At 38.3% G+C, this 26,885-nt stretch overlaps 1 protein-coding gene across 2 annotated transcripts in view; it reads left to right on the forward strand.

Annotated features, from left to right (window-relative positions):
* Nucleotides 1–323: 323 nt before the first annotated feature.
* Nucleotides 324–26,885, forward strand: part of ANGPT1 (angiopoietin 1) — a 298,667-nt gene continuing 272,105 nt past the window's right edge. For both annotated transcript variants that reach the window (XM_068983506.1, XM_068983505.1), the window contains exon 1: nucleotides 324–620. In XM_068983506.1, the coding sequence (XP_068839607.1) occupies nucleotides 324–620 (297 nt within the window). The remainder of the gene's footprint in view (nucleotides 621–26,885) is intronic.

Raw genomic sequence — 26,885 nt, forward strand, 5'->3', positions numbered from 1 at the left:
GGTCTAGAATATGTACACGCAGCTGACTCAGGCAGGCTCTACGCTGAACGGTTACACCGAGAGGAAACAATAAATCTCAGCTACTATGCAATAAATATCTCAAGTTTTTCACTAAGGAAACTATCATTACGGTGAAATTAAAAAAAAAACGATTTTAGAACAAAGCTAAAAATGGCTAGTTTTCTGTGATTCTTCTACAAAACTTTCTTTGAAAGGGAAAAGTCAAACAAACAAGCAGTTTTACCTGAAATAAAGAACTAGTTTAAAGGTCAGAAGAAAGGAGCGAGTTTTGCGAGAGGCACGGAGAGAGTGCCGGCAGTACAATGACAGTTTTCCTTTCCTTTGCTTTCCTCGCTGCTATTCTGACTCACATAGGGTGCAGCAACCAGCGCCGAAGTCCAGAAAACGGTGGGAGAAGATATTACCGGATTCAACATGGGCAATGTGCCTACACTTTCATTCTTCCAGAACACGACGGTAACTGTCGTGAGAGTACGACAGACCAGTACAACACAAACGCTCTGCAGAGAGATGCTCCACACGTGGAACAGGATTTCTCTTCCCAGAAACTTCAACATCTGGAGCATGTGATGGAAAATTATACTCAGTGGCTGCAAAAAGTAAGTGAACGCTTTCAGTTTCTAATTGCACGGAGCCTTTTCTGTTCTCCCGCTGCAACTAACTTAAGAGTTCCTTAGGGGGCCATTTGTGTGTTTACCTTTTGCTCCAGGGGGGCAGTGTTTGCAAATGCAAAACGGCTCTCTCCCTATGACTTAAAGGGGTGAGCCAAGATTTTGTAGTCTTGTGCCTCTGAAAGTATGGTGGCACCCCATTTGTGTGCCTAACACTGGCACATTTTGTGACATTTTTGGTTTTCTCTTATTTAAAATTCAGCTTGAGTTCTTCTGACTGTCAAAGCCCAACTTAAAAAAAAAACCAAACATGTATGTCTTGAGTAAGTTGGTGAAAAAATTAAATAATAACAACAGTACTATTAGGATCAAATAAATTTTACACCCTGAAATTTTGTGCAGCTAGGACAGAAAGTCATCACCAGATACTTATTTTTCAACCTCTCGTAAAGTTAATATAAAATGTGGATAAATACAAAGTATGATATTTGATTGAAGAAATTGAATAAGTATGTAAAGGAAACAGTTTCAGCAAGTAGTAGAATAGTAAAGGACTGATTTCTGTCATATATTTCTTCTGTCCTTGAGAAAAAAATCAGGAAAATATATTTGAATGTGAACTCATCAGGAAGAGGTTGTTTGCCCACTGTGAAAAGACATGCACCTGCAGATTTGGGCTGAACACGACATGTAGATTTTGCTATGTCCCTAAAGTGCCTCTTTCCTCGAGACATTATAGTCACACACAGTGCAATGTGGGGATCCAGATAAGTGTTAATGTTTAGTATGCATTTAATTCCAATTTATAAAAATCAAGCGTCATATTTAGTTATTTCTCTATAAACCATTTAAAAGTTTTTGTTGAAAATATGCCAATGAAAAATAACACACTTTCTGCAATTCCTTCCCTCTTTGCTCTGTGTTTAATTGTGTAACAAGTAAGCAGCAGATAACAAGTGTGTTCAAATGTGTCACTGGAAGGGTGACAATGTCAGTGTCCCACTTGTGGAAAGCTTCTCCCCGAGGGATCTTTGCTAAAAATTCACTTGATGTGTAGGGTAGGAACACAGGCAGTCTAGTCTTCTTTATGTTAGTCTGTTAACAGAACAAACCCTTTAAGAAGATAAAAGATAGGGAAAGGACAAACGCTCTTTTTTGTTCCTGTGTGGTCACACTCACTTAGATCACCTCCTGCTGAATCATGCCAAGTAATAGTTATTTTACTTTTGTCCACTAGGGACTGAACTAAGATCACTGTTATTTTATTTGACAAGTTAACTAAACCTTAGTAGTTTTATTCCAACCTTGGAATTTTAGTTGATCTTCCTATTGTAGGTTACAGGTGAAAAAAATACATTGATAGGCAAAATAATAGAAAACAAACAATTCTGAAGTCTTTTGATAACATGGCTTAAATTTCAGGCACTAATTAAATGTAGCTTAAATTTCAGGCACTAATTACAGCAGCAGTTTATAATAGGATCTTTTTTTCCTTTCACAAAACTTATTTCCATCATGAACAAATGAATTTGGTTGAATAGCTTAGTACTATTCTCAATGTACTGTTCATATAGTTTTAAATGAGAATTTAACCATTATAAATTAGTCTGGAGTCATTGAGGAAGGTGGAGAGGGAAATTTAGTTCCAAATTGTCTTCAGTGAGTTATTCTACCAAAAATGTAAGTTTGCTTAAAATATACAACCCAAATGATGATTTAAGCATGAAAATGGCATATTTTTATTGTTGTTGTGCAGTTATTTAACAGTAACAGGATAAAGACATGATTCTACTGGGTTTAAATCATGCACATGCTTCATACGTTAATGTTTGAAATATTTGATTTTTGTTTGTATTATTTTTGGTCAAGATTATGGCGTAGTTTTCAGATTATAGCCAAGCATAACTATGAACATGTTTTTTGGTGAAATTGACCCTTGCTAGCATGAATCAAGCAGAATGTATGCTGACAATGTCTCTGTTAGTTTGAGTCAGAGCAGTTTGGCTTGACAATTGTCCGTTTGAATTTGCATATCTTTTGTCATTGTTAATGCAATTGGTTGGAGGATCAAGAAACCAAATAAATGCATTCAGCAAAGAACTTGCTAAAGGCTCTCATAAGTTTCCCTTAATTAGAAGTTTTCTATACTTCAAGTTCTAAGTTTCATGCAATGTATTTATTTTGATAATTCAAATGGAAATCTTTTTTATTGTAACCATTTGGTATACTTAATGCTGTAATTTGTACTACTTCTATTTTGATTCCCAGTAATTGTATTAGGATCAGAAGTAATGCACTGCAGAAACTGAGGGTATCAGTGTAATTCATCCATTTATTCAACAGTATAATTAATCAAACACGTGATTATTATGCAGCTCATGTCATCACTATTGGAAATTTTTTTTTTATGCAAAATGTATGTTATCAACGCTAGCAGCAACTTAATGATAATTTATGTTAATCTATTTCCTTGCTTGATGTTTGGTAAACTGGATTCTTTTGAATATTCACAAGAGACTGGCTGTCACTATAAGTCAATATATGAAACTTACACTTTCCAATCTCATTCTTCGACTTTTCTGGTCTTGTAACAGAACAAGATGAGAGGCAAGGTGGGCAGTGGGGCATAGAATGTATTGGTCATCATAAGTGCCGGAACTGTTACGTTACTGGTCTCTTGATGTGACAGATTTAGTTCTTGGAGATTAGCTTTCCATGATAACTTGTTGATTAACACCAACATGAGATAGGTTTGTAGCATCATCCTTACTTTTAAATCAGTAAAAGCAATATACATAAATGTTCAAAAGTCACACTTTTATTGGATGAACTCCTGGGTTGTCTGTCTAGGTTTGTCTTTCTTCTGCCATATAGCTCTTTTCAGAATTATTAACAAACCATACTAATACGTGAGAGTGACCAGATCTTAGGATAGTAAACGTAAGTACAAAAGGCCTTTGTATCTTTGCCACTTTTTTTGTGTGATTCCTTTTTACTTTCCTATGACACAGAAATCTCTATTGTTGAATGTCTATTCCACATCCTGTGCTTCTTGAACTGTTGTTTTCTTTCTCTCATATACCCCAAGTTCACAAATACGTGTATTTAAAATGTATTGGGAGAATGCTTAGACAGTCTGTTTGCCTTTGCCAAATGGTGTCTTTTCTTTTTTTTTGATTGAAAGTATAAATAAATTGAGTTAAAAACATGCCTTGTAACAGAGAGCAAAGATCTATCTACTATACTATTTCACACTAGCTAAAATTAATGTATTGATTGTTAGTATACAATGCAGTTATGAATTGTCATCAGAATATTAATAAATGAAACTTTTAATGAAGTGCTTGGATAGTTTTTTTTTGATAGCACTTTTTGACTAACAACATTCTCTACTTGAATATTGTATTCTTTGCTTCAGAGAATTAGGATTTAGCATACAGTTATCTGAAATATTAATGATAGCAAGGGCTTCCCTAGTGGCTCAGATGGTAAAAAATCTGTCTGCAATGTAGGAGACCTGAGTTCAACCCCTGGATTGGAAAGACCTCCTGGAGGAGGGCATGACAACCTATTTCAGTTTTCTTGCCTGGAGAATCCCCTTGGACAGAGGAGCTTGGCAGGCTACAGTCCATGAGGTTGCAAAGAGTGGGACACGACTTGTTATGCCCAAGTCGCGAAATCTCCCAATGACCACCAGGGAGCCGATATCCGATGCAAAAGCAAGAGAGTTTTTATTACCAAGCTTGAGCTGGGGCTCCCACCAATACCGATGCAGCAGCTATAGGGAGGAGCCCTGAGCTCTGGGTTACATTGCTTATATACGGTATTATCACGTGAAAAATTCGAAAAATGGGAGTCTCTGGGTCTGATTGGTCACCTTCTGGTGAAGGGTTAGGTGTTGAGTTCTGATTGGTTCTCCTTTCCCTGGCTTGATTCGAATTTCCTGGGCTGGCCAAGGGTTCTGATTGGTTCACAGGTGGTGGGGTGAGGTCAGGGGATTTCCAAAGGCTCTTTTCCCGGAACCTTACAAAATGGAGTAGCTTTGATTCTTCATTCCCCCCTTCTCTAGGATTCAGGAACAGACCCAATCATGGGTCTGAGGTCAGCTCTATATTGTCTCCTGCTAAGGGGACCGTTGGTAGGGCCGCATATTAGGATCTGAGTACTATGAGCTGCACCGCGTTGATGCGGCTTTTAATGAAGGACACTAGTTAGTTTAGTAAGCATGGCCTGAGGGTGAGTAGCAGTAACAAGATAATCAGGGGCCCCACCAAGGAGGATATGAGAGTTGCAAACCAGGGGGATGAATTGAACCAGGATTCAAACCAGGTTTGAGATATTTTTCTTTCTCTTTTTCTCTGACTCAGCCCTTCTCTTATCTTGGCCAGGAACTCCCTGACTACCCCTGAGTGATTTACATAAAAACAACATTCTTCCCCTAACGCAGCACATAGGTCCCCCTGAGAGACTTCATACTCAAGATACTTCTTGGGAATTGGGGTGGAGGTCTCTTTCTTCTGTAACTTCTTCCTGCTGTGCATGGGCGTAGGCCTGCCTAATAGAGCAGAAGTCTCTCTCTCTACCTGATCTAAGTTGGGGTGTTCCACATCTGAAACCAACTTCCACCCTCGTAGTAACAGCAATTTAGTTGGCCCCTCTCAGAGATGAAATAGACAAGGGCCAAACAGGAGACCTAACAGGATGGTCATCTCTGGTCCTGGAAACAGAAGGCAACATTTGGGGTGAGGGTTGCAGTGTTTGTGACCGCTTCTGATTGGTTGGTGGAGAGGCAACAGAGCTGTGCTCCAGGAATCTTGTGTTCAGTCTGAAGTTACCATCTTCCACCTGGGTGGGGGCTCAAAGACATTGTTATGCATATTTCTTTGAGTAGGAACCAGGTCTCTGTCTGGAGGCTGTACCAACCTTTGATTGTTTCTGTTTTTGCATCCCCTCCCTTCCCTGATTCGCAATTGTTTGAAACCAAGCTTTGGAATTCAGGGAAGGTCAAGGAGGCTGAACAAAGTCTATATCCTACAGATAAGAAATGGAGAACACAGAACAGATCTGTTCTCCAGATCGCCACAGAGTCCCACTCAGTTTTAATTTTAGGGAACTAGGCAACTATGATTGTGATAACTTTCTGTCAAAATGGGGCATAGAACTGCCCCAGCTTGGAGTATAGACACTGAATTGGAAGTATTTCTGAGTTCCAAGTTCTAGATCTGAGTCTTGTATGATTAAAATCCTAATCTCTTGGTCTGCCATTTTGGTGTAACAGACCCAATTAGAAGTAGTTGTAGGAGTGATAACTGGAATTTAATAGACAAAATCAATCTCATTTCTTTTTAGAAGAATAGGCCTGAAACCCAGTCTGGACCTGGCACTTCAGGGAGCCTTGTAGCCATGTAGCCAGTTGCCTAGTTTTATAAAAAGTAAGGTTACTAGCTTCCAGCAGACATTGTTTTGAAAATGGTGGCATCCAAGCCTGACACAACTCAGAAAACTCAAGTGTTTAGCAATACAAGGTGTAATCTGAAAGTACACCCGTAGCATCACCTAGTTATTTCTCAGGATATCTGAACCATAGCTACTCTATTTTGACTTTTAATTGTAAACTTTTCTTTAATAGCCAAAGCAGATTTCACCGTTAATGACGTCAGTGTTTCTCTAGGTACGAGAAGATGCAAGAATTGGGACTCATAAAATCTTCTCCTGAAAAGACCTAACTATCTGAAGGCCTGTTCTGCCAGTTTTTCCCAGAGCACAGAGTGCCTCATTCCTGATTTTCACCCTGAACTCCTTTCAGGGGCGTTGAAAGCCAGCAGTTGCAGCGGCCATGATTTAATCTTTGTAGATGCAGATGGCGAGTGTCAGTCTTCAGTTGGCAGAGCCCCTTTTTGCTCATAAACTTGACCATGATTATGAGGGGGGCACTTTATGACCATTTTATCCCGTGGTGTTGAGAATGTCCCTTCTCAGGTTTGGCAAAGATTCTGTTGACAGGGCACTCAATGTGCTGTTACTGGACTAGGCCATAAAACAGTATCCAAAATTCTCTGGACCACCTGTCTTACTAGCTTTTTGGTCCAGGAAAATATTCCCTCTTGTTGTTTCTTGCCATATCTAGAGTTACCCTGTTACCATCATTGATCTCATATGGGACTATATATTATTCTATTAGAGGCCTCACACACATATTTGACAGTGTAAGAAATAGTGATTTTGTAAAACAGGTGAAATACAAATAACATAGCCAGCACTATTAGTAAAGCCACAAGTAAGACTTATGTTAAGAACTTCCATTAGATGTAGCCCAGTATATCTTCAGGTCATCTGACTTAGTCTGCCCTGTAGAATCTTTATCTTCCAGGGTAATTATATATTGGCACCATCTATAAGGCACATAGCCCAGTGTTCTAGTGTCACTAGACTGATTATCTTTAGTATGATTTAATTTTTTTTTTTAAGTAAATTTTCTCAGGGCCAACCAGTGAGAGTCTGGTAGTAGAGAAATTTACCAAGGTAACCCAGAACTAGACACAGGTAATTGGCCACAAACCCAACAGTTGGATTGATTTTTAAAACTAGCATAGGATCAGGCCTATGATAGAAAAGCATTTGACTTACATGCAAAGGTCTAAGAAGTCAAGAAAACATAAATGATCATACAAATCAGGTCCAGCATCTTGGGGAGGCTGTCTACCTCTGATGTCGTCATCTTCTCATCCTGGTGTAGTGTAGTTTCTCCTGATAAAAGAGTCTTCCATCCATGTTGGAGACAGTCCCTTAAATTATGTCTTTTTCCAGTTCTGGTTGTAGGTCATGAGGCATCTGATCTTCATCCAAAGATAGATTACTGAGATAAGCTTCAGAAACAAACTTAGGGTGTTCTTCAAGAATTCAATTAAATTTTACATTAACATCACATAACAGCAAAGAACTATCTAAGACATGAGTCTTACTAGATGCAGACCTCCATTAACAAACTGTTATGTAACATTTTGAAATATCTTTTTCTCCTTAAAGTTACCCTTATTTTTATTAAATATAACCAAACTAAGGCTAGTTTGTTTGCAAAATAGGTCTGTTCTCACTGATTTTGGTCTGATGATTTTTATAACCATAATTGATCATAGGCTTTTTATTTTGCTGAAACATTTATAGGGTCTCAGACTGAACTTTTAAAATAAAATAGGGCTGGGAAACTCACACCAAAGGCTTATCACAGATTTTGCCTAACAAATCTAGGTGAATTCTTCCCTTTTTAAGGTCTCAAAAATTTCTTGAGATTTTTGTATCTGTGAGGTAACCTTCCTAACTCATTTGATAAACTTACTGGAAACCTAAGAACTTCCAATTTTCGGAGGAGTCAGATAGAAAATATAATTGTTTTGTTTATAACATTTAATTTTACCAAAGTATTGTCATAATTAGTTTGAGAGGAAGATTTCCCCTACTCCCTGAAAACATAAGTTTCAACCCCATAGTTTTTCAGATAGAAACCATAAAAGTTATAAGCATATTCACTGGTTCATTCAGTCTTTTTGCTAACTTTTGTGAAGTCATCAGGTTTTCCATTAAAATACCAGGACATATCAGAATGTTAAAAACTCCATATAATTTTTAGGATATCTGTATTAGTAATTTTACCATACATTATAACCTGAGCGGATTTATTACTCATCTGATAATCTTCTCCGTGTAATTTAACCAACCAAATAAGCACAGTTTAATATCTCTCTTTGGGATGTTCCAGGGGCCCTCTGAAACATCCCAAAGTTAGCTAGAGATCAAAAGAACTTCAAAAGAGTTCTATTTAGAAAGTTTTATCAAAGAGATCAATTAAAAGGGTTTAGAACATTTGGTCAGATTTTAAGTTACACCAGTCTGGAGAGACTTATTTTAGATGGATATTTTTAAAGAATAATTATTCTTAATAGAGTTTATATAAAAGCTCATATCTCATTTACATTTTTTAGAAGATTTTTTTTTTACTTGAGGTAATTTTCTTGTTGACAAACTTGTAACAGATATAATATTTAACTCATATTAAACCTAGGTACAATGAAAATATTTCACTTAACATTAAGTACTCTAAGACATGTCTATATTAAATAGGTCAACAAACAAACATTAATATCAGGTATTTAACACTGAATATTTCCCAGTTCACATAAACCTGGAATTTATTGTTTAATTTAGAATTACTTGATTTGTAAGTGCTTACCTTTTTATAAGCCAAATAAATAGAGCTCATATACAAAAATATTACCAAGACATATTTAGACAGACACAGTGTAAGATCTAGCTTCAAGTCTTTTTTTTTTCCTTTTTCCTCAGTTTCAGGAGTTAGAGATAGTCTAGATAAGCGTTCCTGAGAGCCCTGGTTTCAAGGCACAGGGAAAGAAAATCAAGTTTTAACAAAATGGCGGCAGGTCTAAACCACATGGTTGCCAGACAAAGCAAAATTTCCTTTTTCAGGGGATCTTCTCGACCTAGGGATCGAACCCAGGTCTCCCATATTGCAGGCAGATGCTTTAACCTCGGCTCCACCAGAGAAGCCCTTAAATACAAGAATACAGTCTCTCAGAAAACCTCCTATAGAGACACAGAACTTCAGATCCAAGTACTAACATCAAAGATTTCAAGGAAGGAAAGGAAGCCAGGTTGAAAAAGAAGGGAGAGGAGGCGGGAGGGGGGGGCAAAAGGGGTGGCCTTACAGACGTCTCCTGCCACCTACAGATACCCAGGTGTTACGGGACTTTTCACTGGGCCTCCAGAGAAGGGAGGACTGGAACTCGGCCCTACCAGAAATCAGAACCAGAATTCGAGTTCTCTGCCAAGAGGAGGTGATCAGTCTCCAATCCTCAGCTCAGGCTGAGGGCCCTTCGACCAGATTTCTGCATCCAGGACGGGGGGACTAGAAAAACAGGGAAGGATAGGAAGGGTTAAGGAGAGGAGATAGAGAGAGAAGGGGAGAGAGATCAATAAAGTCTCTTGTTCCTTACCGGTTGGGGCACTCTGGCCAGTTGTCTGCGTCAGGAGGAGGCCAGGGACAAAAGTGTCCCAGTTGCGGCCGCTGGGTCTGGTCCATTGACAGGCAAGCTGGCCCCTGAGTACCCCGAGTGGTCAGGATGTCAGTCTCGGCGAAGAAGAGTCCCCGCCAGAGTCACCATTTGTTGCAGGAAGAGGGACCCCTTCCAGGGCCCGAAACTGGGCTCTTGTCTTACACTTGGAAATGAATTGTCCGAGGAGACACATGTGCTGACAAAGGGAACTTGGTCAGGGAGTCCGATCTGCAGTCAGAAGATGATATCTCGGACTCGGTGTACAGTTCCCAAGTCAGAGGTGCCTTCTGAGGGCCAGCCTACATGGAAGGTCGGCCATTCTGCGCTGCAAAAGGTAATTAATTTATTCCTTTTAATTTCTATACTGAGGTCATGAGCACGCATCTTGACCTCCTTAGAATTATCAGTAACCAAGGATAGAGGTGTGGGGCTAGAATGGCGTTGCCCCATCGTCCCTGAATCAGTCAGATGTTGGTAAATTAACACAGACAATACGAACAGCCACACAGACAGAGAGACAGGAGAAATACACCTCCGGGAGTCCAGAGGTAAAACCGAACAACGACGGCCTCCGGCCGTTCAGTGGGAGCGACCCACTATCGTCTACAGAGAACAGGGGCACTCCGTCTCCCCACGCCGGGGTCGGGGACGTCTCCCAACGACCCCCACTGGTGACTCTCTGGCGCATCCACCTGAGTCATATACCGGTCTCAGAAACCAGGCCCTACCAGGAGTGAAAAGAAAGACAGAAAAAAGCTTACCAGCTGCATATGACTCTCCGGATTGGTCTTCCCATGGAGCCGGTGGGAGATCCCGGACGAGCCCCCAAATGTTATGCCCAAGTTGCGAAATCTCCCAATGACCACCAGGGAGCCGATATCCGATGCAAAAGCAAGAGAGTTTTTATTACCAAGCTCGAGCTAGGGCTCCCACCGATACCACCGATACCAACGCAGCAGCTATAGGGAGGAGCCCTGAGCTCTGGGTTACATTGCTTATATAGAGTATTATTGTGCAAAAAATTGGAAAAACGGGAGTCTCCGGGTCTGATTGGTCACCTTCTGGTGAAGGGTTAGGTGTTGAATTCTGATTGGTTCTCCTTTCCCTGGCTTGATTCGAATTTCCTGGGCTGGCCAAAGGTTCTGATTGGTTCACAGGTGGTGGGGTGAGGTCAGGGGATTTCCAAAGGCTCTTTTCCTGGAACCTTACAAAATAGAGTAGCTTTGATTCTTCAGACTGAGTTGACTAAGCACAGCACAGCAATGATGGTGATAATCTTTTTTTAAAAAACCCTTGTATTACACCTATCAACTCATATTAATATCTACTAGAGTGTTACTTCCTTGTGTGTTTGTCCAGTGTCATTTCCCCAGGGCTTAGAGTAGTATATCATCCGTGTGTGTGTGTGTGTGCTTAGTCACTCAGTCGTGTCTGACTCTCTGTGACCCCATGGACTGTAGCCCGCCAGGCTCCTCTGTCTATGCGGGTTCTCCTGGCAAGAATACTGGAGTGGTTGCCATGTCCTCCTCCAGGAGATCCTCCATAGAGTATAGATAATAAATGTTTGTTGATTGAATAAATGAATGCATTGTCTTTGTATTGCAGTCTGCACTTACTATGCGCTATTAACATTTTGTGTATATACTTTACTTTCCAACTATATTTTAAGTTATCTCTTAAAGGACCATGTGGAAGAGGAAAAAGAATACTTTCTCTACCATTCCAGGTTCATGACTGAGGCCTCTCTATAATAAAAAACATGTTAACAAGAGAAAAACAAACAGAAGTTTAATAATATGTATACCTGCACCCAGGAAAACTGAATAACCCCCCCCCCCCAAATGACCTCAAATACTGTCTCCAGCTAAACACAAAAGATGTCTCAGGTAAGCCAGGTTTTCAGCGTAATGAAGATTTAAATCCATGCCTCCTCTGTTGTTGCTAGAGGTTTAGTCATCTTCCTCTTGTGATACAGAGAGTGAGTATGTGTGCAGGTGTGCTAAGTTGCTTCAGTCATGTCTGACTCTTTGTGACCTGTGGACTGCTCCTCTGTCCATGGGACTCTCCAGGACTCTCCAGGCAACAATACTGGAGTGAGTAGCCATTCCCTTCTCCAGGGGATCTTCCCAACCCAGGTCTCTTACATCTCCTGCACTGGCAGCCTGGGCTCTTTACCAGGACACCTGGGAAGCCCACATCCTTACAAATGGAGATCTGTCTTGTAAATGTAAATTCCTTTGTAAATGTAAATTAGAAGGCTAATTTCTACTTGGTTTTTGGAGCTTTCCCTATGTCTGCTGTTTCTTAAAAATAATCAGCCTGCAACAAAAAAAAAAAAGCAAAAAAATCAGCCTGAAATAATCCTTATGCCAAAAGGCGTATTTTGGCGTGACAAATTCTGCTCCCTTTCAACTACATCTTGCAACATTTTTGTCCTAATATTACATTAAAAGATATTGAGTCTAGGCTATATGGTATTAATTATCCAAATTGTATTTAGCCAAATGGTCTAGGATCTTAAAAACTTCTATGACTCCATCTGTCTTCTCAATTATTCTTCAAGAGTCAGCTTTATTGCCAGTTTCTCCATGGAATGTACACACACTCTACTTACCCTCAAAGGCTGAGTTCTCCAGTATCATCACATTGTACATATCATGTTAGTACTGCATTTCCATGTTGTGTAGCTGTTGTCGTTTTCATTATTTGTCTTGAGGGCTGTTTGCCTACTTAGACTATGAGTCCCCAGAGTGTAGTGAATGTCTCCTTATCCACCTTTATATTTTCCAAGGTGTCTGTTAAATGTCTGAATAATAGTACTGTTATCATCATAATGTGAAAATAAAAAATAGCAAGTGCTAAAGTGTGTGGGTGGTGCTAGGTATAAAATAAAGCAAGTTAAGGGAACTTGCAACTGCTTTCTGATGCCAAAATTGGCTTCTAAGTTACTTGAGGGTCAGCTAGATCTTCCTGTGGGATGAAAAATAACTTTATACTTCCAGACTAATAGGCAAACATTTATTACATACAGGATAATATATGCGCATGTGAATCTAAGTAACTAGAACTGACTTCTCATGTGTGGATTGTTTTAGGGACTGGTGACTGTGCAATACTAGACCAGAGAGGGTGCTTTCTTATTTGCACATGAGGGGATTTCTAGAATGGGTAAAATGAGCAGACAGTCAACAAATATGTTTTTAAAGATTTGTTGTTAAATTTGAATAAAATATGCATATATGATTTATGCATGTGATTAGTCACTCGGTTGTGTCCAACTCTTTGTGATCCTTTGGCTGTAGCCCACCAGGCTCCTCTGTCCATGAGATTTTTCAGGCAAGAATACTGGATGGGTTACCATTTCCTTCTCCAGGGGATCTTCCTGACCCAGGGATCGAACCTGTGTCTCCTGTGTCTCTTGTATTGCAGGCAGATTCTTTACCTGTTGAGCCATCTGGGAAGCCATTATTTATACGTAGAGATAGAAAAAATGTCAATTGCTGAGAAATGTTAATAGGAATAACAATTGTCTTTTAAACTCACTTGTAGAAATTTCTCCACTAACTTCGTTTGAGAATAACCCCTGATTTTCAAGCTAAATAGAGCTCTGTATTAACTTTTCAATGAATACTTCGATTTTGATTGTTATATTTAAGACTGAAAGATCCAAGAAGGCATGCAGACTTTCCGGGCCCCAGAAGTTGGGCATTTGGAGCTATAATACAGCCTTCTGAGTGTCTCTGCAAGAAGGAGCAAGCCTTCCCTCAAACTGTCTCCACTGTTGGATCTCAGGTTTTGGGATCAGGGCAAATAGGTTTTTTCCTATGGGTAACTGGAGCCCTTCCTTACTCCTGACTTCCATTTCACATTGAGCTTTTAGTAGCACTCATCTCATATGTAATTCTTGATTCAGTGTAAAGTGTATAAGAATGTATTGTTCTGTTCCTTAATATCCTCATACAGTTTTCCATTATGTGAAAAAAGAATCCAGATTCTATACCATGAGGTCCTAAATGATCTGCCCCACACTCCTCTCTGGATTTCTCAGTTATTAAACCTTTCCCTCATTCCAGACACTCAGATGACTTTAGCCTTCTTGTTATAACTCCCTCAGACCAGCTCATTCCTGTCTCAGGGACTTTACATGCTGTTTACCTAGCTAGAATAATTCTTGCCCCACATCTTGGCATAAATGGCTCTTTCTCTTCATTCAGCCCTTTGCTCAGAAATATTCTCTGAAAGTCTTCTTTGAGCACCATTACCTACCACTTTTCCTCACTCTGCTAAGTGATTTTCTATCATTATATTTATAATTTCTTCATGGCATTTACCACTGTGATCTTTTGTTGTTTATTGTTTGTCACAAAAGTTATTCCATCTGCCTCTACTAAGCATGTAAATACCACCAGAGGTCCTTGTCTATCTTGTTCCATACAGTATACCTTTACTGGTAGAAGAGTGCATGATACATAGTAGACCTCAGTAAATATTTGCATATCTATTCTCTCAGACCCTCTGTGCTGTGAGGTAGAGACTGTGCCTGTTTTGTTCACTAATTCTTTTTTTTTTTAATTTTTTATATATTATTTTGATAGCAGATCTACTTTTCTTGCACAATGACTGGAACATAGTTGGAAAGAATAATTTATTTTTAATGACTAGAGAAGTCAATGAATTCCATGGGCAAATTTCAACTCAAATTAAACATATGTATGAAAATAAGGCTTAACTATATTCTATACATTTCCCTACTAACTATGTTAATGGGAGAAATTTTAATTAGTCCTGAGTTTCCGTAATCTATTACATGAGTCCGCAAACTTTGGCCCTTGGCCTAAATTCTGCCTGCTACCTATGTTTGTAAATAAACTTTATTAGAATACATCTGCACTCATTCCTTAACTGTCCACCTATTTTTAAATAAAGTTATATTGAAACAGAGCCATACCCATTTGCTTATGTATTGTCTATGGCTGCTTTCTTTGTGTAAAGGCAGAGTTGAGTGGTTGCAATAGAGTCCAGAAGGCCCACGGAGCTTTAAATCTGATATCCAGGCCTTTACAAAAATAAATAAATAAAGTTTGCTGAGCCCTGTTCTATATCTCAAAAGGAATGTAGTATTAACATTGAGACCATTGCAAAGTAAATTGTGAGGTTTGCTGTGTGAGAAAAGGATGGCACTGCAGGAAGCCAAGTAATCTTCAGGCCTTTGCCAATTGGCAGGGATCCTGTCTAAGCCATTTCTTGGCTTGGTATTGGAACATGCTGTGAGATGACATTTTAGAGTACAGGTAGATAAATTTCACGTCTTTTTTGCCCCTGCCCTTCTTCATGTGAACAGAGAAATGTTTCAAAAACAAATACATGTTAAAAAATAAAAAAGCACCTGAATAACAAATCAGCAGCCTCTGGTTAAACAATGAACAAGTCTGGGTGCCAGGGTGCTCTGTGCCTGTTTCATCTTGTTGTGACATTAACAAGCATGTTGACAAAATATCAGAGGCATTCTATTTTCAGGACTAGAAATGGGACTCCAGCTCTGCCTTTTACATTCAGTCTATTTAGAAATCTTTTCTCCTCTGTCATTTGTTTTAGATATAAATGTTGCAAGTGTTCCCACTCTATAAATGATGAGATGGGGAGGAGCAACAAGTGGGATGCTCAGCTACAAAATTCAGAGGTTTATCATCCCCTTTGCTGTATTTTATTAACTGAGGAGTTTTTGTTTTGTTTTGTTTTGTTTTTTCTTCTCATTCTGCATGCCTTGTCTCTGTGTGGAAACATCAGCAGCCTTTTCCTGGGCCTTGTCTTCTTTTTTAATACCACAAGTTATATTGTGTCATTTGCTTACATGCACAACCCTAATTACATTCTGAGTCATCCTTGCCTTTTATTTCAATACAAGATTATCGTTTGCTGTGAAGTTGGGAAGTTCCAAACCCCCTTTGGTTCTAGCCCTATGGTCTGAGAGAAGGAGGGCCTCTTAGCGTTTAAATCTCTTTACAAAAAGTACAAAAGATATGCCCCCTCCCTTATCACAGAGGCTTCTAAAGAATGAAGCACTCCATGGATTATCTTTTCTTTATATTTGGAGGCTCTATGCCTAAATGCTCTTCTCTAATTCTTACATAGAAATATTGTAAGTGGGAGGTTTTCAGGCTTGTTAAATCTTTTTTTTGCCTATCCAAATGATCTGATTTCTTCCTTCAAACAAATAAAAAGGTAATACTTAACTGAGAAAGTGAAGAAAACTTATAAAACCACACACGACACTACTGGTAGCTAATAATTTCATCAATAATGTATTTGGACATGCACAGATCTTTTCTTTTGACAGTAAGTATTGGAGAATATAGAGAAAAAATGATGTAATAAATTATATACACTATATGACTATCAGCTCACTTGCTCCAGGTCCACATTGTCATGTATTGAAGTTTGTGTTGACCTACTGAGAGTGCATGAAAATTAACATCAAGTTGTGTCTAAAGTAAATAAGTAGCTGAAATATTAATAAAATGCAAATGAAATGTGAATGTCTTGAATTGTTAATAACATATACATGTAAGCCATCAAACTCAGTGGCATCAAATAGGTAAACCTATAGTATTTCTACAAAATGGCTGAATAATTTTGGAAGGTGGTGTATTTTAAAGTTTCATTTTATGTTTAGTTTAATTCACTAAGAAGTTATACACTGTATAGATAGTCACTATTCTGTTTGTGAAAGCTAAATTAGTTGAATTATAATACTAGACCCTAAAGATTATTGGAGGATTTCTCTTCTACACTGTTGGTGGGAATGTAAGTTGGTGCAGCAACTATGGAAAACAGTATGGAGGTTCCTCAGAAAACTAAAAATAGAACCATCATATGATCTAGCAATCCTACTCCTGGGCATATGCCTGGACAAAATTATAATTAAAAAGATACATGCACCCCTGTGTTCATAGCAGCACTATTCACAACAGTCAAGACATGGAAACCACCTAAATGTCCATTGATAGATGAATGGATACAGAAGATGTGCTCCATGTATACGATGGAATACTACTCAGCCATAAAAAAGAACAGTGTAATGCCATTGGTAGCAGCATGCATGCAGCTAGAAATGATCATACTAAGTGAAATAAGTCAAAACGAGAAAGACAAATACCATATGATGTCACTTATATGTAGAACCTAAAATATGGCACAAATGAACCTACATATAGAACAGAAACAGACCCGCAGACAGAGAGAGCAGACCTGTGATTGCTAAGGTTTGGGGAGAGGGACGAGCTGGGAGTTTGAGGTTAGTAGGTGGAAACTATTACATTTAGAATAGATAAACAGCAAGGCCCTACTGTATGGCACAGGAGACTATATCCAATTTCCTGGGGTAAAAGAATATAAAAAGAATGTGCATATGTATACAACTGAATCACTTGCTATACAGCAGAAATTAGCACAACATTCTAAATAATTTCTTGTCTTCAATAAAAATAAAAGATTACTGGAGAATTTCTGTTCCCAGAAAACAAGTAAAATCCCAAATTTTATTTCTAAACCTTTAAAGATAATTCCAAAATTTTATAAAACATTTTAACCCTGTTCTTGTCTTCACTGTTAATATACAGTTGACTAGATTATAATCCAGTGGGAATTTATTGTGGCTAAAGGTTTGATTTGGTGTAAGTACCCAACAGCCCTTACACCTACCTTATCTCAGTTGCACAGACATGAGGCAAGAGTTGTATCTTTATTACTAATATCACCAGTATTTATTGTCCAGTTTTACTCAGTTTTTGAATGTCAAGAACAGAGTTTTAATAAGCAGTAAGTTTAATATTTATAGTATTAATGAAAAATTTATTGAATAAATTGACTATTTAATGACTTTTGAATGTTAATAATAGAGTGAAGGTTTGATATTTTTAAGAAATGAGTTAATGAATTGTACATATTTCTTACCAGTGGAGCCTTATTTCCAAGTAAATTATTAGGCAGAAACTTAAAATGTAATCTAGATGCAAAGCAAGGGGCTAAAGGAGAAATGGAGTGAGGCCCCACCATGATCTTCTTCCTCAGCCTCTCTCCCAGAGGCATCCTTCAAGAGACTATCTGTACAAAAGAATACAGATTCAAAACAACTGCAACAAAACATTCAAATAATCAAATATTAGGCAGATAAAGTTGCCAAAACCAATCTACTGGCAGGCAGGAAAAAACACTTGAAATTTGAATGTTTTTGGCAAGCTGATGTAAAGATATCCAAATTTGCCATATGCAAATCAGTTTAAGAATATTAATATGTAAGTTACCAAAAATATGTAGACTCAAAAGTGTTGAGGCCCAACCATATTTAACATGACTTAAATATTTTGACAGTAGGCAATTCTTGGATAACTAGTGACAAATTATATAACTTATCTATTTTCATGATAGTTTTATGCTTTTTTAAATTTAGGAATATTAATTACATTGATGACTTAATATCTCAAGCTACACTATTTACTTAGAACAGAATTCATTGTTAAGGGTAGTGAAAAGGAATATGAATTTTAAGTAGGCATTTTGGTATTTTCAAAATTTGCAAAGATCCTTGTTAAATACACTAAGCTAACTGAACTGAACTAAACTGAAACTTTATTTTTATTTTTAGTACATGACACCAGAATTGCCATTTTCTTGTTCACATGTGCTGGCTCTTTAGGATTTTTAAAGACATTGCCTGGGTTCTGAAGATTAATTCAGTTAAGAATAGGTAAAAATCATTCTTGAATCCACTTTCCCAAATACACCTGAACTACCACATATCACAGTATACTGGAAGAGGACAATCATATGAAGGCAGTGCCTTCAATTTCATTAACTTTCTCTTTCTTTAGAAGATGAATAATGCAGAGCTGTTTGATATACTATGGGGATGAAGACTCCAAAATTAGACCTTATACAAATTTATTATTAACTTGCTTATTATATCATAAGTGAAAGTTCTAATTTCCTTTCTGGCTTCGCAGTGGCCTGCTTTTTCTTAAACAATAGTTGGCCCATTCTTCATTTTGGAGACTTACGAGACTTGAAAACCAGAAAAGAGAGGTGATGAATCCACTGTAGCCCCTTTTTGCTGAGAAGTCTAAGCCCACTGAAATAGATAATGAAACCAAATGCACTGTTTGTGTCCAGTTTCCTGTGTCAGGTCTAGAGACAGAACCACACAGTGATGAAGTGTGTTGTACCTAGAGCCGGACCACCCAGGTGAATCTTGACAGTACTGCTTGCTGTGTGACCTTGGGCAAGTTTCTCTATGCCTCATTTTCATTACTAGTAAAATAAGGTAATAGCACTTACATTATAGGATGATTGTTAAGAATAAGCATAAGTCACATAAATTACTTTTCATGAGTCCTATTACATAGTAAATGTTGAGCAAATATTAGTAATTCCTTGGGGGCAGTTCTGGGTTATAGTAATAGTTCAGTGTTGAGAGCTTTTACCAACTATCAGTCCCTTTGGAAGAATTTTACGTGTGTTAATTCACTGAATATTTTCAGTAGATAATATTATAATTTTTGGACATAGCAAACGAGGAAGCTGAGGCACAGAGAGGGGAGAAACTTGCCCAGCACTGCCCAATGGCTCAGTGACAGGACGCGTAACCAACTGTGCAGTTAGATACAGCAACTCTATGATATCTTTTCTTGTCAATCTTCAAACCTTAAGTCTGTTTAAACTGTTTTTCTGTGATAGTCTTTGCGTCTAAACCTGTAATTCTTTCACACCAAATGAGTTGCCCTTTTTCAAGTCTTGCTTCAGACAGCCATTTGTCCTCATCCTACCTCTAGAGCTTCGTGGTTAAATTGACTGTGACACGTAGGTTATGCTGCTGATTGAAGCACAATAGTCCAATTCTCTCTACCCTCCCACAGATAGGTTAACAGACTAAGGAATCCCACGTCTGCAGTCCCTCCAGTCATATCCTTAGAAGCACCGTCTCTTGAAGTTACAGAGCTTAAATGAATCTATTTATCTAAAAACTTCTGAAACACAGAGAAAGGCTTACAGTTACTTTATATGGGGTGAGGCTGTCTATTCTAAATATCTTCTGTTTAATTTAATGACCTCGCTTGTGGATTTTTCTGTGGAGAATCCTTCTTGGAAAAGCAAAAGCACATCCTGGAACTTAAAATATTATTTGCATGCAGCTTCCCTTTGTGGGTCATTCAAAGAGTTGTAAAAATGAGAAGAAAAGCCTTGTTTTCTCAGTCAATGACCTCTTATATCACTTCCTATTTTATCATTGTCTTTATTAATTAAAATATTTCTGGTATTTTGGTTCAAGAACAAAACACTGCTCAGTTCAGTTCAGTTCAGTCGCTCAGTCATGTCCGACTCTTTGCGACCCCATGAATCGCAGCACGCCAGGCCTCCCTGTCCATCATCAACTCCCGTTTACCCAAACTCATGTCCATTGAGTTGGTGATGCCATCCAGCCATCTCATCCTCTGTCTTCCCCTTCTTCTCCTGCCCCTATTCCCTCCCAGCATCAGGGTCTTTTCCAATGAATCAACTCTTCACATGAGATGGCCAAAGTATTGGAGTTTCAGCTTCAGCATCAGTCCTTCCAATGAATAGCCAGGATTGATCTCCTTTAGGATGGACTGGTTGGATCTCCTTGCAGTCCAAGGAACTCTCAAGAGTCTTCTCCAACACCGCAGTTCAAAAGCATCAATTCTTCAGCGCTCAGCTCACACTGCTACTTGCGAGCAATTGTAATGACTCTTCTTCCTGGTCTCAGAGGCCTGATTACTCAGATGCCTGGGCCTTGAGATTAGCTGCCTTCATGGCTGATAAATACCAATTGCATGAGGTGGAAAGGCTCCAAGTTACCCTAACTTCCCTCTGTCCATTGTTCTTCATAGAGTGCAAAAGAGAAGAGAGGACAGAATGGGGTGGGGCAAAATAGAACTCATCTGTACCGTTTCATCCTCCACCCTTGCATAGTGGGACAGATTAAAAAACATTAAGAAAAGAAAAAAACACTCACTGCATATCCCCTTGGTTGACCCGAGTTCTCCAAGGAGTGCTAAGAATCAGATTGTAGGGACCCCAAAGATAGTGATAGGATATATACTGAAACAAGAATAAATTCATGCTGTGGTGATCAAACTATTTAGGGGTGACTCTGGTCAGTAAAGTGGTCTGAAGAATTTTGGTGCCAGCAATGACTATTATAACTTTCTCAAGTTTAAGATTTTTTCTTCATCCTCTCCATATTTTTCAACTTACATCTATTGTGTCTGATACTGTTCATCTCCTCTCAAGTGTTGTGTACATGTGCTTAGTAGTTCAGTCATGTCCAAGTCTTGTAACCTCATGGACTGTAGCCCTCCAGGCTCCGCTGTCCATGGGATTTCCTAGGCAAGAATACTGGAATGGTTGCTATTTCCTCCTCCAGGAGATCTTCCCGACTCTGGGATTGAACCCACATCTGCATTTCCTGAATTAGTAGGTGGATTCTTTAGTACTGCACCACCTGGGAAACCCTCAAGAGTTAACTGACACAATAGCAAATACAAATTAATAGAAGTTGGAATGTGACCTCCCATATTTAGTCATATGAAAGTGAAAAGTGAAGTCGCTTAGTCTTGTCTGACTCTCTGCGACCCCATGGACTATAGCCTACCAGGTTCCTCCACCTATGGTATTTTCCAGGCAAGAATACTGGAGTGGGTTGCCATTTCCTTCTCCAGGGGATCTTCCCAGCCCAGGAATTGAACCCAGGTCTTCCACATTGTAGGCAGACGCTTTACCATCTGAGCCACCAGGGAAATCTATATTGTTTGCTCTTTATCTTGGCACATGGTTATGGTGTGCTATATCTCATCCATATAGCAACCACATTTCCTGCCATTGAAATTGCTATTGCTTTGTGTATGGAATAAACCAAGCTATCTGAAAAGAGGGCAGTGTATATCGGATGTTCTGTCCCAAAAGGAAGTATGAAAATGACATTCTATTAAGAAAGGTGTTTAGTAGCAAATAGGATGTAAATGTCTACTTTCGTTAAGCAGTATCAACATCCAAACAGAAAAACACGTATATTTTTATAAATAGTAGGTATTACCATATCTAGTTTACAGATAAGCAGACTGAGGAACAAGGAAATCAAGTAATTTTTAAAAGGTTACATATTTACTTTGATAGAGAATTTGAACCGAGATGTTCTGAGTGGTTAATTCTAAAGTTCTTCATTGTTCATGTCTTTTGCATTTCTCCTTCACAAATTAAAACCAGTTTTGCATGATGGAACATGGGGAAGAGATTTAATGAATGATACTTTCCTCTAGTTTTTATAGAGTTTTTATAGAGTATATCTAGAATAAATAACCCTCTTTGGAGAGTAGAATAATTTACCATGTATATATAAAAATTACTATAAGAAAGTTACTGTTCTTAAGAGAACTATTTTCTGGAACTACTCTTGACTGGATAAAAGTTTTTATTTAAAAATATGTCACAGCCAAAAATCTGATTCCGGTTTTTACGTTTTTACAAATAGGTGAATTGCTTACACAAACTGCCTAGTTGAGGTTACTGTGATATGACTGCACAAATAAAGATAATATTTTAAGCTAGTAAATTTATCTACATTTTTGCTTATAAACAAAATCTTGAAGTGCTAGATTGTATTTATTTCAGGTAAAGACAAAATAAGGATAAAATATAGTCAGTAGAGAGTATTGCTTAATATTTCAGCAGTCATGAATTAGGATCTGTTTGTAGTATTTTTGGGAAGATGACTATATATGTATTTTTAATTTTACTTTATTTTAGTTCTTAAGTATATAAAACTAAAAATTGACCTCAGATTTATTTATGCTTAGAAAAAAAGAGCAAAAAATTAACAGACACTGGTGAAGGCGAAACTGTCATCTCTTACTGACAGTCAAGATAAACTAATGGACTAAAGAGACTTTGGTTCAAATAGATGATTAAAGTTGACAATAGAAGTGGAAATCCTACACTTATCCCTCAACAAAGCTCTTAACTTAGAATTGAGTACATATTGGAGATAAGAAGTCTCCATGCCAGAGAGAAAGGGATATTATTTTGTGTCCTCTATGTTTCATAAGGACTAAAGCTTACATACCTTGAGTTCACAAATCAAATATGTGCAGTTTCGAGGGAAAAGGTCACTATGGAATTTAATTATACTGAGCGTAAAATATTCCTATATATTATTCTAGTTTTTAAAAATGTCTTCCACTGTCTAGTTTTGAAAGTCCTAACCTAAAAAGGCGGAGAAGGCAATGGCACCCCACTCCAGTACTCTTGCCTGGAAAATCCCATGGACAGAGGAGCCTGGTGGGCTACAGTCCATGGGGTCGCTAAGAGTCGGACACGACTGAGCAACTTCACTGTTTCACTTTTCACTTTCACGCATTAGAGAAGGAAATGGCAACCCACTCCAGTATTTCTGCCTGGAGAATCCCAGGGACGGGGGAGCCTGGTGGGCTTCTGTCTATGGGGTCACACAGAGTCGAACATGACTGATGCGACTTAGCAGCAGCAGCAGCAACAACCTAAAAAGGTATCAAGGCAACTAAAAACTTCAAATAAACTCTGTAAGCATATTTTAAAATTGTTTATGTTTCAAATAATTTAGCACATATTTTGAAGACTTCCCTTCTGTTCAAATACAAAATATCTCCTGTAGAAAATGAGATTAACATGTGCTTAGTCTTTCTCTGATTACTAGGCAATTGAGAAATCAATGGCAAAGAGGTGATTTTCTACCCAAAGGATATACCAGTCCTACCTGTTCATTTGATGGACACTCAGAATCTTTGAGAAAGGTGTAGTTTAAAATTTTTTATGTAGCTTTAAAATTTAGAACCAAAAAACTGTTCAAAAAAAATGCAACTTTTTAATTTAACAATGTGGGAAGAGTGTAAGTTGAATAGCTAGAAAACAGTGCCGGAGGGTAATTATTAGTTATATAGTCCAAAGATGGTTATAATACAGTACTACTGTATGTATGTATATGAGTGTATGTTTATAGTATTATGTCATAGATAGTTTTACATCTAACATGACATCATCCCATAAAGAATTCTCTTCCCTTTGAATCTGAGTCATAAAAGGCAATTCAGTTTCCAGTCTGTTCACTACAATATTCATACTTGAAACCCTGAGCTGCCATGTTAGAACTCCAACTTCTTAAAGCCACCACGTTGTAAGGAGATCAAACCACATGGGAAGGCAGTGTGTAGGTTCTCTGGTTAGCAAGTTCCCATTTTTCAGTTATTCCAACCCAAGCTCTAGCCATGTAAGTGAATGAGCCTTCAGATGATTCCAGTCCCTAAGTCACTCCATTGCTTCCATATGTGGAGTTCAAGTCCTAACATTATGGAATAGGAACAACTCATCCCTGCTGTACCTTGTCTGAAATCCTGACTCACTAGAGTCTATAAGCCTAATGAGCATAACCGAATGGTTGGTCTAAGCCACTAAATTTGTGAGTTATATATTAGAGAAACTTAGATACATGTGCAGGGCTTACTATGGTACCCATGATTATGATAATCATTGGAGAGCTATACATTAGATACAAGCTTTGCCTTCCCGAAGCTCGTCTTCCAGTAAGGCTCATGATATGGATAGAAAGTAATAAGTGTTGGTTTTTAAGCCATTATTTTTACTATTTTTCTCTACTCTTGAGGATAAATATTTCACTTTTACATAAATTAAGATTCGATAAATGTAACTTGAAGACTGCGTGTATCTTTTGTACTCCTTTGAGTAAAATATTTATTAGTAAGGATTTCCCTAACTTCAAGGTAGTATTTGTAAAAATCCTCTGAGCCTTCCTAAACTATTAATTCAAGTCAGCCAGAAGTCCATAATACCAAAATAATGTATTCTATAGTTTATGTGACTCTTAATGTCTACATTGTTTGAAAATTTTCTGATGATTTAAAAATTGTAAATATCTCAGTGAATTCAGATTTTTGAGAATCAAGGCATGAAGCTATTTAAAAGCTATATACTACTTAACCTGTCATGTTTAGGCTGTAAGTTTAAATCCAGATGTTTCTGAAAGCTGTTATTAAGCATGGCTGACTGGTGGTCTCCCAAATGTAAAATGAGTGAGCAGCATCTGTTCAATTCCCAGCAGTTTGGAATTTCTGCAATAAAATCCATCCCAGATTCTCCCCTTGTTAACTGATGATCCTAGGATCTGGACTTGAATGAAACAAGTATAGGAACATTCTTTAAATATATGAGGTGAACATTCTTTCAATATATGAGGTGCTTTGCTTGTTACATTATATAATGGTTCAAACTTAGTAGAAAACAGCATAACAGTAAATACAAAGAACATAACTTTTTTAAAACCCTTTGACGCAGTAATACTACTTTTGGGGATTGTTTTCAAAGAAATAATTGAAAAGAAGGAAAAAGCAATATATATGAACATGTTCATTGATGGTACTCTGAACAGGAGTTTGGAAACAATAGATATTATTATTTATTTTATATTTACTATGATACCTTACATGCATTGTCTCTAATATTTTTTAAAAAGTATGAAAGGTAAACAGTGTTATCCACAACTTTGAATGAGGAAACCACATGCAAGCTTCTATGAGCAGTCAATGGCAAAAAAAGTAGATACTCCAACACAGGATTGTATGAGAAAAGACCATGTCATCAGTGACACCATGATTGAAATTCTTAAAAATCATATTTTTACAAGAGAAAATTCTTATAAAATGTTGAGTGAACAAGTTTATGTCCCTGAATAATTATAGTAATAGAAAATAATATCTGATACTTTTGAGCATTTAATTTGTACTAAGCCTAGATGGAGAAATAGTGGAAACAGTGTCAGACTTTATTTTTGGGTGCTCCAAAATCACTGCAGATGGTGACTGCAGCCATGAAATTAAAAGACGCTTACTCCTTGGAAGAAAAGTTATGACCAACCTAGATAGCATATTCAAAAGCAGAGACATTACTTTGCCGACTAAGATCCGTCTAGTCAAGGCTATGGTTTTTCCAGTAGTCATGTATGGATGTGAGAGTTGGACTGTGAAGAAAGCTGAGCGCCAAAGAATTGATGCTTTTGAACTGTGGTGTTGGAGAAGACTCTTGAGAGTCCCCTGGACTGCAAGGAGATCCAACCAGTCCATTCTGAAGGAGATCAGCCCTGGGATTTCTTTGGAAGGAATGATGCTAAAGCTGAAACTCCAGTACTTTGGCCACCTCATGTGAAGAGTTGACTCATTGGAAAAGACTCTGATGCTGGGAGGAATTGGGGGCAGGAGGAGAAGGGGACGACAGAGGATGAGATGGCTGGATGGCATCACTGACTCAATGGACGTGAGTCTGAGTGAACTCCAGGAGATGGTGATGGACAGGGAGGCCTGGCGTGCTGTGATTCATGGGGTCGCAAAGAGTCGGACATGACTGAGCGACTGAATTGAACTGAACTGAAGCCTAGAATAGAGATTTCAAAAGATGTTATTTTATTTTATCCTCTGAACTCTGTACATAGATATTGTCATTATCTTCACTTTAGGGAAGGTGGATGGTAAAGGATTGTTTGTGTTTGTAAGTATATGCATAAAACCACTGACAGGAGCACATCCAAAACATTCACAGTGATTCTTTTTTAATGAATGGAATGTTGAAATTGATGTTTTTTCATTTTCTTTTATGCCTATCATGTTGTTGTTGTTCAGTTGCTAAGTTGTGTAAAACTCTTTGTGACCCCATGGGCTACAGCATACCTATCATATTGATTGTGTAATGTGTGTGCCATTTTTATACTCAAAGTAATGTAAGCTTTTTTTCCTAAAAAAATAGGTATATCTATACTAAGGCCAACAGAGAAGGCAATGGCACCCCTCTCCACTACTCTTGCCTGGAAAATCCCATGGGCGAAGGAGCCTGCAGTAGGCTGCAGTCCATGGGGTCGCTAAGAGTTGGACACTACTGAGCAACTTCACTTTCACTTTTCACTTTCATGCACTGGAGAAGGAAATGGCAACCCACTCCACTGTTCTTGCCTGGAGAATTCCAGGGACGGGGGAGCCTGGTGGGCTGCCGTCTATGGGGTTGCACAGAGTCGGACATGACTGAAGCGACTTGGCGGCAGCAGCAGCAGCATACTAAGGCCAAAAAAATAAGCAGG

Source organism: Capricornis sumatraensis, chromosome 11 (assembly GCF_032405125.1).
Source record: "Capricornis sumatraensis isolate serow.1 chromosome 11, serow.2, whole genome shotgun sequence".
Lineage (NCBI taxonomy): Eukaryota > Metazoa > Chordata > Mammalia > Artiodactyla > Bovidae > Capricornis > Capricornis sumatraensis.